Here is a 19,163-nt window from a genome sequence, read left to right as displayed (position 1 = left end):
CTTCAGCTTCCTAACGTCAATGCTTTTCACATCCTCATTCATTTCACTCAGTTCTTCTGAATGTGAGGCTGTTGTGTTCAATTTTGCCATTTTAGGAGAAGAAATGCCAAGCTGAAGAAGCCTTTTAGCTCCTTTGCCATTCTGCTTTTCTTGTCTCGATGTGAGATGCTGCTATCAGAACCGTGAGGCAAAGAACGAAGCTGGCATTTGTGCGTAGGAAGGGAGGGTTATAACCAGCAGCTCAGCTCAGGAGCGATCCAGCACAGTAGGAATAATGGTGAGCTGAAAACCAAGATCAGAAGCTGTTACAAATTGACTTGACTTTGGCTCTGTCCCCACTCCTACATAGGCAAAAGTCTGACTAGAAGGGAAGTCATGGTGGAATCTAAAACCAGTAGAGATCTTTGCTTTTATCCTGAGGTTGCAAACCTGAAAACAGAGAGAAAAGAAAGAAAAAGAAAAAGAGAAGTTGGAAATTAAAAATAGGGAAGAGAAAAGAAATGAAATAAAGACAGAAAGAGCCAAATACCCCCATATGCTTGCAAAAATAGAGTAAGTTACTTAAAGCACGAGAACTTATTTCTAGAAGAAGTGTTAAATGAAGAATAAAGGCATATGGATCAGTGGTGGGATTCAATTTTTTTTACTACTAGTTCTGTGGGTGTGGCTTGGTGGGCGTGGCAGGGGAAGGATACTGTAAAATCTCTATTCCCTCCCCACTCCAAAAGGAAAGTTCCTGCAAAATCCCCATTTCCTCCCAATCAGCTGGGACTGGAGAGACAGAGAATATATGGAGACGGGGCCAGTCAGAGGTGGTATTTACCGGTTCTCCAAACTACTCAAAATTTCCACTACCGGTTCTCCAGAACTGATCAGAACCTGCTGAATACTGCCTCTGGTATGGATTAACTTCATGTGAGAACTTACAAAATCTAAGATGTTTGAAGGCACAACCACTGGGCAAGTTACTAAACATTATAGCCTATACTGTATTCAAACAGTTGTTTACAAATGACTCACTTCTTCATTTATTAAAAAAAATAGAAAAATGCCAAATCTCAGACTTTTTATATAACTTCTGGCATCAAAAATAGTTGCCATGGTGATCCTTGACCAAAGTAAATAGGAAAAAAATAAAATCAACTTGCAGTGTTATTGTGAAGTTGACAGTAATGGACAATAACATTCGATAGAACAGTGTTTCTCAACTTGTCAACTTTAAGAAGTGATGGACTTCAACTCTCAGAAATCCCCAGCCAGCAGAGTATTCTGGAAATTGAAGCCCACACATCTTAAAACTGCCAAGGTTGAGAAACACTGCAGTAGAGTTTCAGGACACTTACTGAAAGAAACAAAAAAAGACCTCACACTGTTGGTGTTCTGTTTCTCCTGTCTTCCTGGTAACATGATGCAATATGAATCATGATGTCATCATGCTGAGTGTTTCCTTGTCCCCTCATGAAGAACCAATGATGTGGAGAGGGCTGAGGAAACACAACAGCTTTGTTCACACGTTGTGTTAGACAAGCCGTGGTTTGTTTAAGCAAGGATGATTGAAAAAACTGCTGTGCCTGGGTTCTTAACATTATGCTAAACCACAAAGCATGGTTAGCAAGTTACAGTGGCTGGAGTAACAAAACAGGTCACATTCTAGGTAATACCAGCCAAGTAAATTACATGAAAACTTAAAGCTGGGGTACAGAATATTTGTCAGCTGAGGATCAAGATTTTTAAGGGCTGAAATGGTTCTTTAAGCTTGCAGAAGACTTAAGTTACCTAATTTGCACTTAGAGTCTCTGGTATACAAAGAAACAAAAAAAAAGCCCATGATCACAATAAATTATTTTTCCTACCAGGTCTTACCTGTCTCCACATTCAGCCCTAAGCTCTGTGCCATCTCTCCCGCAGGACCAGCAAAAGGAGCTGGCGTTGTCCATGTTGATGTGGCAGGCTCATTCTTGCCTAGCTCACACTGAGGGCTTACTGGAGTGGGCACCGAGGCAGGAGTGAGGCGGTGGGGACGCACAGAAGCAGCAGGCACCAACAGCGAACCATAGCGAGGGTCAAAATGGGGGCTGTAGACCTCGTGCACTGTGGTGGGCCGAGGGTAAGCAGAACTCTGTGCACCGATGTATGGGTGGTGATGGTGATGATGGTGGTGGTGAGCTGGGTGCCAAGGTTCCGGGGGGCCCTGATGAAGGTGGCTGTGTAGTGAGCCTGGAGAATAAGGGTCCGCTGTAGCAAAGGGCAGTTCACTGTGGGCAGTAGCTGCCAGTGGGCTGCCCAAAGAGGCAGGCACAGAGGAAGGTTGGTAAGTGCTGTTCCAGAAGGAGGGTGGGAAACTACGCTGGCTCATGGGAAAAGATCCCTCTGTACAAAGAAAGATAAGGACAAAACAGGCAGCATTAGAAGGATAGGACGACAACTATTTCTATTCTTTGTCATTTACATACAACCAACCGTGTATCTTCTAGGTCTGGGATGGCAAACCTATGGCACGCATGCCACAGGTGGCACGTGGAGCCATTTGTCAGGGCAAAGCGAAGCGTTGCCCTGTTAGCTGGCCAGCGTGCATGCGTGTGCTGGCCAGCTGAGTTCAGCCTTTTTTAAAGCCATTTTTTGCCCTCCCCAGGCTCCAGAGGCTTTAAAGGAGCCTGGGGAGGGCGAAAACAGCCCCCCGCCCCCGAGAAGCCCTCTGGAGGTTTCAGGAGCTTCCCTGAAGCCTCAGGAGTACAAAAAACCCGGCCCTACGAGCAAACCGGAAGTTCGGGAACAGACTTCCAGTTTGCTTGTAGGGATGTTTTTAGTCCTCTGGAGCCTTCGGGGAAGGGCCTCTGGGGGGCCTCTGGGGGGATAGGGGAAGCTGTTTTTGCCCTCCTCAGGCTCCAATAAAGCCTCTGGAGCCTGGGGAGGGTGAAAAAAGCATGCAAAAAATGGGGGGAGCACCTGTTATATGCACGACCACTGGGGGGTGTCGCACATTGCATTATGGGTGTGGCATGCCCATGCATGACCCCCCTGCACTCCCCCTTATGGCACAAGAGCCAAAAAAGATTCACCATCACTGTTCTAGGTATTTCTTCTTCTGTAACCAAGACCAATAAGTTTATTCTTCTAAGAGTTCTCAAATAGACGGACATATCCAGCCTTTTGCATCCTTACAAGATATGAGTTTAAAACAAAAGCAATTACCGTAAAACGACTCATTAGATTATTCAGGTGACACTTGAATGCTTTCTTTTTTGTTATTAATATTTCTAAACTGAATAAAACACATTGAGCATTTGTTCTAACAAATATGATAAAAACTACTTGCATCATGCAGGTATAAAAGCTTAAATAACTTCTGTCTGTGCTTCATTTCACACTGTCTCTTCCTGACTCTGGGTAATGAACAAAACTAGAGAAAACATAACAACAGACAGCCCAGGGCGAAATAAAAAAACCAACAAAACAAAACAGAGGCTGTTGAACAAATCATAAAACTTAACCCCAGGGATGGGATTCAGCCGATTCACTGGCAAACTGGATGCACAATGTTAATTTTGCATCCAGTTTGCCGAGCCAGTTGTTGCAAGGACCAGCTGGACCCACCCACCCCGCCCTGACCCTCCCAGGAGTCTCCATGCGGCCCATTCATCATGCCAGGTAAGTGCAGGGCCTGCGTGGAAGTCTGGGAAGTTTGGGAAGGTAAAAAATGGGCCTTACGAAAGTCCGGAAATGGGCCTATTGCTGGCCTCTGGAGCTTGGGGGTGGGGGCATTTTTACCCTCCTGGCGGTCAAGAAAAGCCTCTGGAGCCTGAGGAGGATGAATGCTGAGTAGGCCATGCCCACCCAACAACTGGGCAGAGAACTGGTTGCTAACATTTTTCAGTCCCACCCCTGGTCCAAAGCCAAGTTTTCAAAGCTTTCTGGAACCCTGGGAGACAGGATGCTGTCTTTTATGTCTGGGGGATGTTGTTACAGAAGGGAGGGGCTGCAACAGAGGAGGCATGCGTCTGAAGAAAAGGAACTGGAATACATCCATTCTACAGAAACATACTGGCTAGGCAAAAACTTTTGGAGACAACTTGCCTCTCAGATTCCCAGGCCCTATGCCATACTTTATAAGTAAATATTCTTCAGAAGTGAATATCATGAAACTGTGAATGGAAGGCTCAGAGCTGTGCTTTCAATTCTGAAATAGTTATAATTCTTTATAAATTTAAAACCTTGGTGTTCAAAATTGAGAGTATTTACATGCAACTTGAAGGTGAATTTTCTCCTCCCAAGCTGAATGTCACTGAAAATGTGTAGGATATTATTTTTGAACACATGAAAAGGGTTTAGTACCACAAAAGAATTGTCAAGACTTTGATGCTTTTAAAACAACAGTTGGTTTCATACACTGCTGTATGTGAAACTCTAATGTGTGTTATATTTTGACTTGGTGTTAACCCAATCATGGTTTATGCACTTCTAACATAAAACATAGTTTAGTACAAATATGCTGTTTCTGACTTATTCAAAACATGACTAGATGCAAAGAATGAAGCCGATGTACCTTTTTATTCTTTCACATTAGCTTCAAATCAAAATATAAATTTCTACACAATTTTAAAAATTATACTTACATTTAAAAATAGCATGTGAACTGGGATCAGATGAATGTTTGGTATTGTGCATTAAATTGTTCTGTTACTAATCAATTAAAAATCATTCTTAGTACCAGTCTCTTTTTATTTCTGTGTCTATAGTGGCCACCACTGAGTCTGATTGCTGACAACTTGATTCACCAGTCCCTACAGTTTTCTTGGCAATTTTTTCAAAAAATACTTTGTGACAGAATTAGCCACACAAAGTGGACACAATCACCTAAACAGCATAAGATTAGCACAAGACTCCCCTTGGCTCGGCATTTCACCATCCTTTGTGTTGCTGGTTGCTTTAGGTTCCTAGTGCGCACTGGAAGGCTGTACTGTATTTGATGATCTTTTCCAGTGGTGGGTTGCAGGAGGTACGCCCTGGTAGAGGCATACCGGAGCCTGCCTGGAGCACTGAATACTGTTCCGGTATGGTGTTCCAGAGGGCCCAGCTGCCCTTACCTGTCTTTTAAGCCTTTGGCGCTTCCGTGCATGTGCATAGAGTGTATGGCACCTGGGTGACGCTCCGCCGAGCACCTGGAGCGTCATGGAGGCTTGCGGAGGTGTCACAGGCAGGTACAACACACGCGCACTGTGGGCAATGCCAGGCCTGTTCCAATCGTACCAGTTAAAACAGGATCTGGAACCCACCACTGGTCTTTTCACATCAAATAAATATGTTTTTGATGTTTCTTCACAATCATAAAACCATAGGCGCAGGAGTGGGTATTACACTAATGGATCAACTGTAGTGAGTCATGTAGATTTGTTTCTGCAGCTGACCTCATGCCATCAGAATGAAACTACAGTCATGCATCTGAAACTAAACGTTACTATGCTCACTAGGATCTAGTGCAGGGATGTCAAACCCGCGTCTTCATGATGTCATCACATGACATATTGTGACTTTTTCCCCTTCGCTAAACTGTGCATGGACATGGCAAGCAGTCCGCCGACTGCATGTTTGACAGCTCTGATCTAGTGGAAGGGAGAAGAGAACAAATTGTCATGAAGAGGAATATCCCAACTTCTATCTTGAAGAGTAACATTACAATAGTCTTCAGTGGCACCCTTCAATTATATTGTTGGGTTTTTTTTCCTTGTTTTTTTAACAATTTTATCTGAAATCACAGTTGTTGGGAGTGGAGTGACATATAAATAAATAGTAAGGGACCACAATTCTAATAATTCCAGGCTGTGTGAAAAAGCTGAGCTAATTGGGGGTTTGCAGGAGCTGTAATGCAAGACTCCTAGATGGAGGACATGGATTTGGAAAAGGTTACTTAAAGTTGTGGTGAATTCTTCCAAATGGCAGGACATATATCATTTTCTAACTGAAAGTTTTTACTTGAGGACAGTTCATTATTTAAGAGACCCAAAGAAGTGTTTTCTGAGGTATTTTAGGATGAAATTCTGGAAATGTTAAAAGATGAATTGATCCATCAAACTGCAAGAGCTGGGAACTGCTGGCTAAGCAGCAAGGAATCAAAGGATGTTGCTAAGGTATGTTTTATCCATCCTACTTAGCTGGGTTCACACACATTATATGAACATACATACCAGAATTTATAAACTATTGTGTGCTATTTATGGCATGATAATAATAACCCCAAAACATAATAGTTTACCTCAGTATCACTTGTTTGTTTTGGTTTAGCATAATGTGTGGAATTAAAATTTGGTCTGCTCATAGGCAAGCCATGTTTAATGAGCTACACCAAGGTGTATGTGATGGCAATTATGATGATTAAGTGAGAATTTGTCACCCTCTCAAATGCTTCAAGGAGCAGATATATGCCTAATAATTTGCATTCCAGGCAGACGGTGCCCCAAGACAAGACTTGGCTGGCTGGCGTGATAGACCAATGCATTGTAAGAATACAAATCAATACATACTTGGCCAAAAATAATTATTTCTGATTTCAGCAGGGTTTGTTTCCAGGGAAGATAGCATAAGAGTCTAAAACTCCCCTTTCAAATTGGTTACTTTCCTGAATGTTAAAGCTTTAAATCAGAAATATTTAAGACCCATAATATTTTTACCAGGCAGAATTGTCATACATTATTGTGTATGTTGTTACATTATAGAGCCGTGATGGCAAATCTATGGCACATGTGCCAGAAGTGGCACACAGAGCCATCTCTCTGGGCATGCAGGCTGTTGCCCATTGCTCTTCTGGGTTCTGGTGCGCCAGTCAGCTGGTCTTTACATGCGCAGGAGTGCTGGAAACCAGAAGAGCAGCCACCCAGTGTGCATGCACACACTGGGAAGATGATAGTCCAGTTTCCAGTGTGTGCATGCACACCAGCCACCTGCTCTTCTGGTTTCTGGCATGCATGTGCGTGTGGAGACCAGCTGGCCATTGCGCATGTGCGCACTGGAAATGGAAAGCTCATTTCCCCAGCATGCACATGCTCACTGGGCAGCTGCTCTTCCAGTTTCCTGCATGCACAAACACACACACACACACACACACACTTCCATTATGGCACTCAGTGCCGAAAAGGTTCTCCAACTCTGTTAGAGAGAGAAAAACTGCATGCTAATTTTGAATACTGTTTCTCTTTATTTGTTTAGAAAAAGCAATAATAGGGACTACTAATTCTGCTCTTCCATAAAAATTCAAGTCTGGAAGAAAGATCAATATATCTGGAACAATGTGTTTTAATGTCAGCTTGGCTCTCAGAAGATGATTTAAGTTAAATTTTCTCTATGAGCATCTCATCAGGACTTGAAATCTAAGTGGTGCTGCCTTGATTAGTACTTGGATGAGAATACAAAGGCTGGAATTTAAAAAAAATATCCAGAAAAAGACAGTACAGTATAAAAGCATGTTGGTATTGCTGCTATAAAATAATGACACAGTGATATCCAGTGGGAGGCAAACAGTATTCAGACATATCTTTTCCCTAGCTTTGTTTAGGAAACGGGCAGCTGTAGCAGCACAAATTTCAGGCATAAAAATAAAGAGGTTGTTTTGACTCCTAAAGGTGAACTGCTCTTTAACCAAAGTTTTCATGATGATAAATGTGTTCGTCTTTCAGGTGCCACAGCACTCTTCATGGCTGTGGCTGAAATTTGAAACTCTGGTGCTTCTGAAATAGCACTGTCCGACAATGACACACTTTTCCAGTTAGGAAGTTTGGTTCCCACGAAATAAATCAAGACAGTGATTGCAAAAGCTTTCCATTTAAACTTACACTTACTTTACTTTGACAAATTTTTATGAAGTGATGTTGGGATTATGTTAAGGGATTCTCCATGATCAGGCAGGACACTCAGATGCTCCATTTCATTTCAAAACAGAATGAAAGAGGGCTGAGCTTCAGAGTCCTTCAAGTTAGTTCAAGCTTCCATCCAAAAAATGTTTATGTAGACTTAAATAAAGCCAGATGAGTTTAGTCATAGAACAATGCCAATGCCCTCCTCTACCTGCTTGTCTTCAGATATTATCAGAATGGCATAGACATTTACTAGAAGACCCAATTCCTGAGTGCTATACTCACTGTGCCAAAGATGGACCCTAATGTCCCCCACATCTACCAATTGCTTCACTAAAATAATCAGTCTTGTTCTCCCAGCAAAGAGCTAGCCCCAGAACTACCCTCTTAGAAGATTTTGGCAATAGGAAATATTCTCATCTGGGCATCTCATACATGCCCATTGACTGGTTAGCTCTTTTCCCCATTTCTCTCAGAATATATGGTGTAAGCCATTAATGTCCAAAGTCTGGCCCAGGGGCCAATTGCGGCCCGTTTTCAATTTTTTAAATTTTTTTTTTTTATTTTCAAAGCAAACACAACACATCCTTCTTTACATACTGTAGAAAGTGTATCAGTTGGTTACAAAAAGATTTTCGTGCATCTCTTCCACAGTCAACAAACAATTCATATTAACTCAAGTATTTTAACTCAGATATTTATACATGTTACCATCATCATACCTCCATTTTCATTTGACTATAATTATTTAAACGTCCTTCATCATAAAATATACCAAGATTTAATACATAACCACATACTGGCATTTCATTTACTATTTCTAAAATCCTCCATTAACACTGAGTCCTTATGTCCTATTCTAGCTAAACATCCATATTTAATAACAAAATTTTCTAATCCTCCTTTCCAAATCACTGTTTACAATTTACATACAGTTTCCTTATGTTGTACCCATGCCTATATATACGTTGTTATCCTTATCCCTCCTTTATTTAACTATATCCTGTATCATAACATTTCCCCCCTAATAATCAAGATTTTAACTATATCTAACTTAGTTCTTTTTTATTAACGTTTATATATAATCCAAAAGGATTTCTAATCTTCCTTTCATCGGTTCCATTCAATATTCATATCCAATTATTACTTATCAAAACACTACACATTGTATACATTAGTAACATTATCAATTATTTATTTAACTATATCTATTGCCACCAAATTTCACTGTTTAACTAGTTTTAAATTGTGCTCTTCCATCTGTATCTTTCCAGTAGCAAAACAGTCTCATATCTTCTGCCATTTGTGGTGTCAGTCCTCTAAACATCTCCTTAATCAACTTTGTATGGACTCCTCTTAGTAACTCCTTGCTTATAAAATCTCTCATGTAATTTCGATGCCCTTCTTCTGTTTCCTTAATCAGCTTATCTTTGATTGTCAGTAGTGTTATCAATGATATAGCTAATATAATTTCTCTCTTTAAATCCATAAATTCTTTTGTTTTTTCTTCTTCTGTATCTTGCCATCTGGGGTAGATTTCTCCTCCATTTAGTTCCTCTTTCAGTATTCCACTCTTTCCATTTTCAGAGACAAACCAATCACCATAAATATCAGCAAATTTAATTTATTTATATTCATTTTCCTCTTCAATTTTTAGGGTTTTAACCACCACTTTTTCCACTTGATAAACATCCTCAACTTCTCCATCATATTTTTCTGTTAGATGCTCTAAGTCTTCCAGCTTCTTCTCTATACTCTCATATGTATTTGATAATTTCTGTATTTCTGAGAATATCTTTTGCAGACTTAAAAGTTTCTTTCTGCTGTTGAAATTGTGCCATTTTCTCCAGGTAACAAACACTGCTGCTCTATCTTGGAAAGTTAATAAGATTAAGCATAGATTAACAATAACATTTTATTTTCACTTTTCTCTGGTTAAAGATATACTTCAAAGGGACATCTGTATGCTTTTCTTCTTATCACTCTCTATAAACAAGCAGCAAGACCTTGGAGTGCCAAGCCAGGATAATCAGTGAGAAAAACAAGAGTGTTTCATTTCCAATACACAAACCTTCCAGCCTCCGAGTAGCAGTGTTATTGTTGCAATTTTCTTTGTTTCTTTTTGTATCTTTTTTGTATTTCAAGTTAAAAAAGGCTGATTCTTGAATGAGTTAGAAGAACACCCACAGTAATGAAAGAGGAGAATTTTAGTCCATAGGTTACAAAGAATAATAAAAGAAAAAAAATTAGAAGAAAACTTAATCCATTCGTTTTAAAAGGCTTGCATAAATTCCATCCATGAAGATAGCATTTAAAAAGTAAGATAACCCACTGTCCAAAACCATTCCAAATTTAATTCCACCACTTATTTCTTCTGTTCTCCAATTTAAATTAATTTTTTTTATAGGCAGTCTCTTTTTAAAATGGTAAAAATTCCTCACCAGCTGGAAACACTTTCTCTTTCCATATCCTTCCATTTTGGAGCCGCCCTAACTTCATCAGCCTTGGCTAGATTTTTTGTCGCCGGCTTGAAGAACTTCTCTTGCATAGATCAGGGACTTTGCGATGTCCCTGAGATCAGCAAGACATATTCTTCCTGTTCACTGTCTCTGCGGGACGGTTTAGGTCCGATTGGACCACCCAGCGGCAAAAGTATCGGCTGCGGTCTCGGAACATCGGGACCGCATGTCTGTATCATTGTGACATTGGATCCTCCCTCCTGGCCAGTTTTCAAATTTTGAGTGGCCCACAGCCTCTTCTCCCTGCCGGCTCAGTCTGTCACTCATCCCTGCCAGCTGGCGTTTTTTCCTTCACTGCACATTAATGTTAATGGTTCAAAGAATGTCAGGCTGAATGGTCGGCCCCACATATTTTCACCTCACCAAATCTGGCCCTCCTTGCAAAAAGTTTGGATACCCCTGGTGTAAGCAATATTTTTGTAAAGATAATAATGAATGCCTGTTATGTTTCAACAATGAATGTTGTGGCTTATTCAACAAATCTTGGTTAAGGCATTATAATTTTATAAACATCTTTCTATACAGGAACATTATATTTAATACTGTTTGTTTTCCTTTTTATAAGTAAAAAGCTGGTATGTACTTCATGCACTTGATTTATAAGAATAGCAGTATTTTTGGTACACTGAAAAAAAACCAACCTCTGTTGTTTTATTGGATCCATCCTTAGCAACCAGAGTTCATTTTTATACTTGCAAATATCGGTTTTTATTGTTATAACATATTATTAGCTGCCCAGAATTGCATTTGCAAGATGGGTGGCCAAATAAACTGATTTATAAATGAATGTACCTACCATAGTTTACTGTTTGAAAAAAAAAGATATAATTACTACTTAACCAATCTTTCCTCTCTACATAACTTCACAGCTTTATTAAAACATGACTCTAAATATATTAATTCATATGTGCCTGACCATGATTTGTTTAACAGAATTGCTAAGTAACACCGTGTACTAAACTATAAAACTATGATTTCCCACCACAGCTTCTGGGCTCACACTGACACTAAGCTAAAATTAATCCATAGCTTAATATAATCCATGAACCAGGCAACCTTTTCAGCTAATATTAACTATTCCCACAACCCAATATTCAGTGGAAAAGATTCCAAACAATTCTATTTGACCAAAGCAGAGCACCATTCTGACACAGTAATAAGTTTCTTCACTGTGGCCAACAGGAACACAGCAATCAACGTAAGAAGACAAAAGAGTTTTCCTACCTCTAAACATGCCTGAAATTAATTTTAGGAGAGGGTAATTTGGAAAAATTATGCTGTTCTAATTAATGGATGGAACCAGGGCTTATATTTTTTTTTGGGGGGGGGAAGGGCTGGAGAGATTGAGCAAAGTCACAGGGGTCTTTCTTATCTCTGAGAAAGTGAAGTGAAGCAGGTTGCTTTCTGTTCTCTTTTTCCAAAGCAAGTTTTTATATGGATGAGGCTGCTGGGCAGATCAAACCATAAATCTTTATCCAGAAATATCACTGGTCCGCCCTCCAACCATCCACCCTGAACATGAACAGAAGCAGGCAGTGGGTACATTTGAGAATAAAGTATTCTGTTGCTTACATAAATCTCTTTATCAGTTCTATCACAGAGACTGGAGATATAAGTCTCTCTTTCCCCCTCTAGAAATTACTTAGGAAATGAAATATACAAGAGACAATCGTGTGTGTGTGTGGTGTGTGTGTGTGTGTGTTCTTTCAGTTCTGCATTCAAAACATATTCTTGGGTTCAAATTCTTTTATTCTTATATCATTTTATATCATGTCAGACTATGATTGATAGTTCTATTAAAATGAAGTAAGTCTCACAAACTTGGTTGCCTTTAGTCATTTTGATAGTAACTAAAGTATATTATAGCAACCCACAGACCATCAGTTCTGATCTCCTTTGCATACTGTACTTTAAAGCAATCTATATTTGAAAATAATCTTAGTTATCACAGATTCCCACCTTAGTTTGGTAGTATGAGCATGGAAGTTTCTAACCATGTAGGAAAGCTGCTGAGGGAAGGGAATTTCAGAGACTTATCCCCTAGATATAAATTCTACCCTGCTAGTCCTCATTTCTTCAGCAGCTGTTATCAGATGGCCCAAGACATTTTGCTGCAAGACGTCTGCCTTTTTGTCCTCAAATATCAGGAATAGCAAAACTTTTCTTCAACACAAATGATGGGGCAATATTGATTACATCCCAAAGCAACGTAGATTTTTTGGAGAGGACTGTCTCATTCTGGCTAACATTAGGGCCAGTCCTGGTCAGAATTCTATGAAATAATGCATCCAAAGAAGGCTCATTTATTTGCTAGTGGAGATGTTACAGTCATAGGAATATTCTTCTTCTCTTAAAAGTATTCCAAACTTGCATAGCACAACAATTACCTATCCACGAACAACAAAAACACTCTTTGTTTCTTAGTTTTTAAAATCTCCACATAACTACAATCTCTCAAAACCCAGCAAGCTGAGAAATATACCCGTTTGTGGCCAATGCTAAAAGGAACCACTTACATGGGGCAGGCAACAGTTTCCAGATGCCTTAGATCAGGGGTCTCCAACCTTGACAACTTTGCCTAGAGGACTTCAACACCCAGAATTCCCCAGCCAGTTTTGCTGGCTGGGGAATTCTGGGAATTGGAAGTCCTCCAGGCTTAAAGTTGCCAAGGTTGGAGAGCCCTGCCTTAGATTATAACTCTCATGTTAGAACTCTAAGGACCCGAAGGCCACAGGTTGACCACCGCTTGACCCATGCTCTGCGAGTTGCATCTTCTTGAGCCTCAGGTGACAGGGGCAAAGCGAGCCCGAAGGCAGCCGGAGACGAAGAAGACTACCCAGCTCACCTCTCCAAGGGGCGGAGCTCCTTGCGACGGCTTTGAGGCTCGCGCTACTGGGCGAGTAGCTGCTGGGCTGGCTGAGGGCTCGGCTGAAGTGCTCGTCCACCACGGCGCTGATGTCCCCTTGGAAGTAGGTGAACAGGACACACCTGGCGTTGATGTACTCGGCCTCGGGGGGGCGCTCTTTCTCCGGGCTGCACTCCTCCTCCTTGATGCTGGCCGGGGCGGCGTGGTTGGAGAAGGAGGAGCTGCTGCTGCCGCTGGTGCTGGCGCTCTCGGCGGCTTCCTGCATCTTCGAGTAAAAGGCTAATTTCTGTGAAGGGGAGGCAAAACGGTCAGCGTCAGGGATCCCCCGCTGCCCTCCCCTCCTCCCGCCTCAAGTATTTCCTACACGTGGGGTGTGTGTCTGTCTCGGAGCGACAAAATACACTTGCCCTTCTCTCCTGTCTTTCCTCTGGGAGCCCGAGGCGGTTTACCAGCGGTCTGCTCTCATTTTCAATCCCACAACACTCTTGCGTGGGGGAGGCGGAGAGGGAGCGACCCCCCCCCCCCCGCCCGAGCTACTTTTTTTCAGCTCATCTAATCGCCTCAAGCCAATAAGACACCATTTATCAGCGCAACCAGGCTGGGTGAAGCTTACTCGAAAAACCATTAGAGGCGAAGCAGTTTGGCAAACTGACATAGTCACCACCCTCGCGAGCTCTGTGGCCGCCTGGAGACCTGATCGAGAGTCTCCACCGCGGTAATTGTAGTAGCTATCACACACACGCCCGCGAAAGCGCGGGAAAACCATCGAGGAAAGGGTTCCGTTCTGCCGCGCCAATCAGCCGGCCGACTTAGAGGCTCCCCTCACCCGCCGCCTTCGAGGAAAGGAGTTGTCAGAAAGGCGCGCGGGGCTTCCCGCTGCCACGAGTCCCACGCCAGGCAGGGACGCCAGTCACGCCTAGAGAAAAATAGGAGAGAGCCTGGGATTCTGAGGCGCGAAGCAGCAGCTGCTTGGGCGTCCTTAACTTAATTCCAATGACTCCTCCCCACGCGGAGCGTGGCTTATGGGAGTGGTAGTCTAGCCCATTTAGAAAGCAAAGGGCTAGAGAGAGAAAGAGACAGCCATAAGCCGTCGGTCGGTTTTCAAGGTGGCGGCTTCGTTGGCGACGTCTTTGCCTTGAAAGTCTCCTTCGACGGAGGCAATTTGGGACGGATATTAGCCTAACGCTCGCCTCTCAAGGGTTTCAAAGCTGGCCAGGACGCGCCCGCTGCCTTTTCCGAAGCCCGGATGGAAGGGGCCCGCAGCTTCGGCTGCTCGGCTTCGGATCCATTGGCCGCGGGGGAGTTTCTGCCCACCCTGTTCATTTCCCCGGGGAGAGTTTCTACCCCCGCCTTCGCTGTGGAAATTTCGGAGAAAGGAAAATCCAACGTGGTCCTGTATCTTCGGTCAGCGCGCGCGGCCTGCCCTCCTTTTTCGGGCTGGCAGGTGCCAGCGGAACCTTTCAAAAACGTCGGGGCCTCGAACGGGCCGGAGGGCTGTTTGCCGGAGCCGAGAAGGCTGCGCGGAGCTGCACGGACAAGGGAAACTGGAGGCCATCCACTTAACGCATCTGGAGAAGGAAGGCGACCACCATATATCATTGCCTAACGATTCCAAACGACCAAAGGCAGCGAAGAATTTCCCACTCTAAATCAAGTTTATTTTCTCGTTGACAGAGTTAGCAGATCAAACGCCCAGAATACACGAAAAGCATAGGGGCATCCAAGAAAACCGCACATTGAATAGTATAAGTAAGGGAAAACTACTCTGAAACGGATCGTTGAACCTGATGGCGATTTAAGTCATACTTTGTGCCTTCGGCTTCAGAGAGCCACAAGACTGTTTTTCCCCCCTGCTGGGATCTAACAAGTTTCACCCTCTGGAAACCGGGGGAACCCTGGACCTCCGAGAAAGACTGTGGTTGTCGACTTTTACAGGATTCATTAGATCCAATTCTACCGCAATGAGCGACCAAGAATAGATTTCGAAGAGCCTTGACTTCTGTCCCGAATGTACAGATTCTCAAGGACCATGGGGCAGAGTTCCAGTTGACTGCTCTCTCTTGGGCGGAAGGCTGCCCTCTCTTCAGAACAAATGCCTGCAGGGTCCTAGTTTAATTTCTCTTTTGGGAAAAATTAGGCATTATGAATCACGAGCATTTTGAGAGGGGCGTTTCACGAGGTGGACGTCCTGAAGTCACGGGACTCTTCCCATATTTAGCCCAAGCAGAAAAACCCTTGTTGGTTACAAGAAGAGACAGTGAAATGAAAGAGACCAGAGACTTGTTCGTTTCAAAATAGATTTTTTTGGGAGGGGGGGGGAGGAGAAATTGCTCCTAAAAAAAATATGTGGCGAATAGAGGGGAAAAGATATTTCGGAAAGGAACAGGTTATATTTACCAGGTTCTCGAAAGTCGGCTAAACATTTTCCGCATTGGCTTTCCCGCGGTTAAGCTGCTTACAGCTGCTACTTTTGGGAACGGCCGAAGCAAATAATTTGGATTCGGATGCAATGTTAAGTGCCTGGAAAACATAATCGGAGAAACGCTTTCAAATGGGACTTTGTCAGCGAACAAACAAGGCTGGACCAATCTCTGCGTCAACAATGATTTTCTCTCGAAAGTCAAGTGTGAGGGCAACTGGAAGGATTCCCAGTCACTGAGAAACCTATTACCAATGGCTACTAACTGTGGTGGCCAGTACATTCTGATGCCCTCCCTATCCCAACATGTTGCAGGCGGTCTTCCTTTGGGAACTGTAACATGTTGGAGCACTGGTCCTGATCCGGGGATTCTGATAAGAAAAAATGTAGAAAGGTCATTTGATCCACTGCTACCCAGAAAAGGGGAAAGCACATTATTACAAGCTGATAAATTGTTCAGTCTTAAGAACTTTCCCTCCCAGAATCCATCCATTCCGATGTTCAGATTATCTCAGGCACATATCTACTTCTTTTACTCTGAAAATCCACTGCAGGTTACAGCCCTTAATATCATAATGTCTGAGCCCCAGAATTCTAAAACATTCTGGTTTTCAAAACACCCTCTGACAATATTCCAATGCAAAATCCGCTAGAATTCCACAAGGTAGCAGGTAATGAAAATGGAGCATCTTCTCGGTGAAGACCCTTTGTTCTGAGTTTACAAGTAAGTATTCTTCGATACAGAATAATGGCAATGGGTAATTTTGTTGCTATTTGAATAAAGTAAGGCAGCGGGGAGAAATTTATTGTGGAGGGGAGAAGGAACAAGCAAATGAATACACTGCCTTCACAATACTTCATTTTATGGAGAAAATTGATTTATTTCCTGAAGATTTAAACCAAATTTATTTTTAACGATTTCTTGGGAAGCATAAATTAGGCACTTCATATCTGCGACTTCAGACTGCTAAGAAGGCAGCCCAAACAGCCCCATTCCTTAATCATTTCTGAACAAAAGGAGAGGAAAGGAAACGAAACAGGTGCGATTTTCTTCTGAATCCTCTTTTAATCCTCTTTTATCCTAACAGGTTTAGAATTAAACAGTATTTTTCTGTCACTGTAAACAACAACGATAACAATATTAAGCCTGCTCGGGACGAATTCGATAAAACACATCCTATCTAAAGAGGTATATTAGGTGCACAATCTTGTTCTAATCACATGGATTAAAGGTTGTTCAAGCGATTAAAAACAGGAGTTTCATTGTTTTTAACAAAAGATCCTAAAGGATATCCAGCTAGCGATTTAATAGTCAGTCATATCCTATCACGAATGCACAGTATAGGAACGTCTGCATGACCAGAAACCGCGGTTCTAAATAAAAACGAAAGAACCAGTTCCATTTCGTATCGACTCTTTCTCACAAAGGGTTAAGCAGTATGAAGAGCAATGCCGAGGGCGGAGGTATCAAAAATCTGCAAAGCAGGTTAGCTAGATTTTAGAAACCCACGAAAAATTTCTAACACGTATGCAGAATATCTCGAGGTCAGAGATTTACAGGCAGGTGAGATCCCGCTACTAAAACCCGATATTATACCGTCGCCTTCTTCTATGTATATCGCTAGGTATAAAGTCATTATCTTAAAATAACGAGGGGGACGTAAATGTTTTCTGTGGCAAAAGCTTTTGCGGACAAATGCCACAATTGCTTAAATCATAATTGACGTAGATGAATTTCGGATGGCGCCGGGCTCCGGTTTACTTAACTGCTTTCGCTATCCGAGCGAGCGCTCTGAACACACCTTTCTAAGTTGAAAGCTAAGCTAACCGATAGTTGCAAGGAAGAATCTTCCATTCCGCCGCTACCAATCGTGGCGACTTGGATCCCGCGGGCGTCCAGAAGGTTTTACACCAGCGATTTGGCAGGCCTTTCCAACTGTACGCTTAGGATTTGCCCTCGGAGTTGTCCGCAGGAGGAAGCAGCGCGCCCTACGCAAAGGATTCCACACAAAGAACTGGAAGAAACGAAATCCTTCGCCAAGACCACCAGCCCCATTGTAGTCTGAGCATTTTAATAGGGGTGACTACTGTACTATCCCACCCACCCCGCACTCATCCGTTCCGGGAAAGAGGAAGCTATTGACCGACAGCGCGAATAAACCCCGAGATGAATAGAACCAGTATCAGGCCAGTCTCCCCCACGCAACCTTGCCCTTTGGAGGGACGCGCCCGTCCACTACCTACCTGGTGATAAGGACTGTAGGCTGCTGCGAAGTAAGGCTGGGGAGGACCGTAGACTTGGTACATAACATCCAGACAGCTCATGGCGAAAGGCGGCTGGGGCTGGCGCCGCAAAGCGGGCTAGGAGGCCAAGCCAAGGGGCGGCTTCTTCATGGGGCTGCCTGGGAAGCAGCCGAGCCCCTCGGCCACTAGGAAGGGGTGAAGTCGCGTGCTTTGCTCTCCCTCCTTCGACGCGCCCGCCGCAACAGCCCACCAGCTCAGGACCCAAAGGCGCGGCGGGCGCTCGTCGGGAGGCATTTAAACGGCAGGGCCGGCGTCAAGCGGAGGCGGAGACGGGCCAGCCCGCGGGACCAATGGGGAAGCCGCGTGCGCGCGCGCCCCGGACGTCCTAGTGCGCCGCGGACACTCGTGCCGCGCTGCTTTGGGCTGTTGTGGAGTGGGGTACTGGCCGGGCGGTGCTGAATTTCTCGTCCTTCCCTGTAGAAGAACAGCGGCGGCAACGTCTTTTGGAGGCTTCGCCGAGGATCGATTGGTTGCATCCCTAGTCCTCCAATTCACGAACACCTGAGAAAAATGCAAAATCTGGAAATGCAGTGAGAGAGCTTGGGGTGAATGAGTAGATAGAGGCCGAACGATGGAGGTCGACTCTTCTTCGTTCCATACTAGGAAGAGTTTTCTGGATGCCTTGATAGATTCAGATTGAAAATGCATGGACGTTGGAAAGGGATTGAAGGCGGTGGAACCCTCTCCCCACCCCCAGTTGTACAGCTTGGATCCCTTCCTAGTTCTGGTCAGCTAATAGATTGACTTGATTCCCCTAACTGGGGTGCTGTGGTTCTGTACACTGTGTACCATAAAGTAACCACATAATCTTGGTTTGTACAATGTGAAGCTTACTTTGTGGATCTGTGCATAGAGAACTGATGATTAACTGGTCCTTGGCTGGCAGAAGAATTTAAGATGCTAATTTAGTAAAGGGGACCCAGAAGGAACCTAACTTTGGAAGTTTCTACTACCTTTTGCTCTTATCCTCTGCTTCTTACCCTTCCTTTCTTGTTGAAATGGAGAACCTGAAAGTTACACATCTTTTGTGACATTTAGGTTATTTTTCTTTTTTCTTTTCTAATAAACTAATGTGATTCTTTTTGTTCCAGCCAAATCATAGCAAATTATGAAACCATGAATTAACATTATTGTAATATACTAATGTTAATAAATTATACCAATGTTAGTTTATCTATTTCAAAATCTGTTCTGACTTTAAAATGTGTATA

The 19,163-nt window shown here is 43.1% G+C and overlaps 1 protein-coding gene across 2 annotated transcripts; it reads right to left on the bottom strand.

The window, feature by feature from the left end:
• Positions 1-241: 241 nt before the first annotated feature.
• VGLL2 (vestigial like family member 2) lies at positions 242-17,973 on the bottom strand. 2 transcript variants are annotated; one of them, XM_032214972.1, is made up of 4 exons: positions 17,893-17,973; positions 13,209-13,515; positions 1,864-2,370; positions 242-282 (listed from the first exon to the last, which is right to left on the bottom strand). In XM_032214972.1, the coding sequence occupies exons 1-4, from the start codon at positions 17,971-17,973 to the stop codon at positions 242-244; spliced, it is 936 nt and encodes a 311-aa protein (XP_032070863.1). The 2 variants fall into 2 exon arrangements, with proteins under 2 accessions (XP_032070863.1, XP_032070861.1); XM_032214970.1 differs by lacking the exon at positions 242-282 and adding an exon at positions 386-429.
• Between the last annotated feature and the right edge of the window lie 1,190 nt (positions 17,974-19,163).

This window comes from Thamnophis elegans, chromosome 4 (assembly GCF_009769535.1).
Source record: "Thamnophis elegans isolate rThaEle1 chromosome 4, rThaEle1.pri, whole genome shotgun sequence".
In the NCBI taxonomy this organism is placed as follows: domain Eukaryota; kingdom Metazoa; phylum Chordata; class Lepidosauria; order Squamata; family Colubridae; genus Thamnophis; species Thamnophis elegans.
The sequence above is the reverse complement of the archived record's forward strand: the minus strand, read 5'-3'. Positions and strand labels throughout refer to the sequence as shown.

Bases quoted from the DNA above. Each gene is read 5' to 3' on its own strand.
- VGLL2 (XM_032214970.1), bottom strand. From the start codon at position 17,973: ATGAGCTGTCTGGATGTTATGTACCAAGTCTACGGTCCTCCCCAGCCT. The intron at 2,371-13,208 runs GTGAGCTGGGTA...TTCTTTGTACAG, and splicing joins GAGCTCCGCCCCTTGGAGAG to AGGGATCTTTTCCCATGAGC. The intron at 430-1,863 runs GTAAGACCTGGT...CTCTGTTTTCAG, and splicing joins AGGGCTGAATGTGGAGACAG to GTTTGCAACCTCAGGATAAA.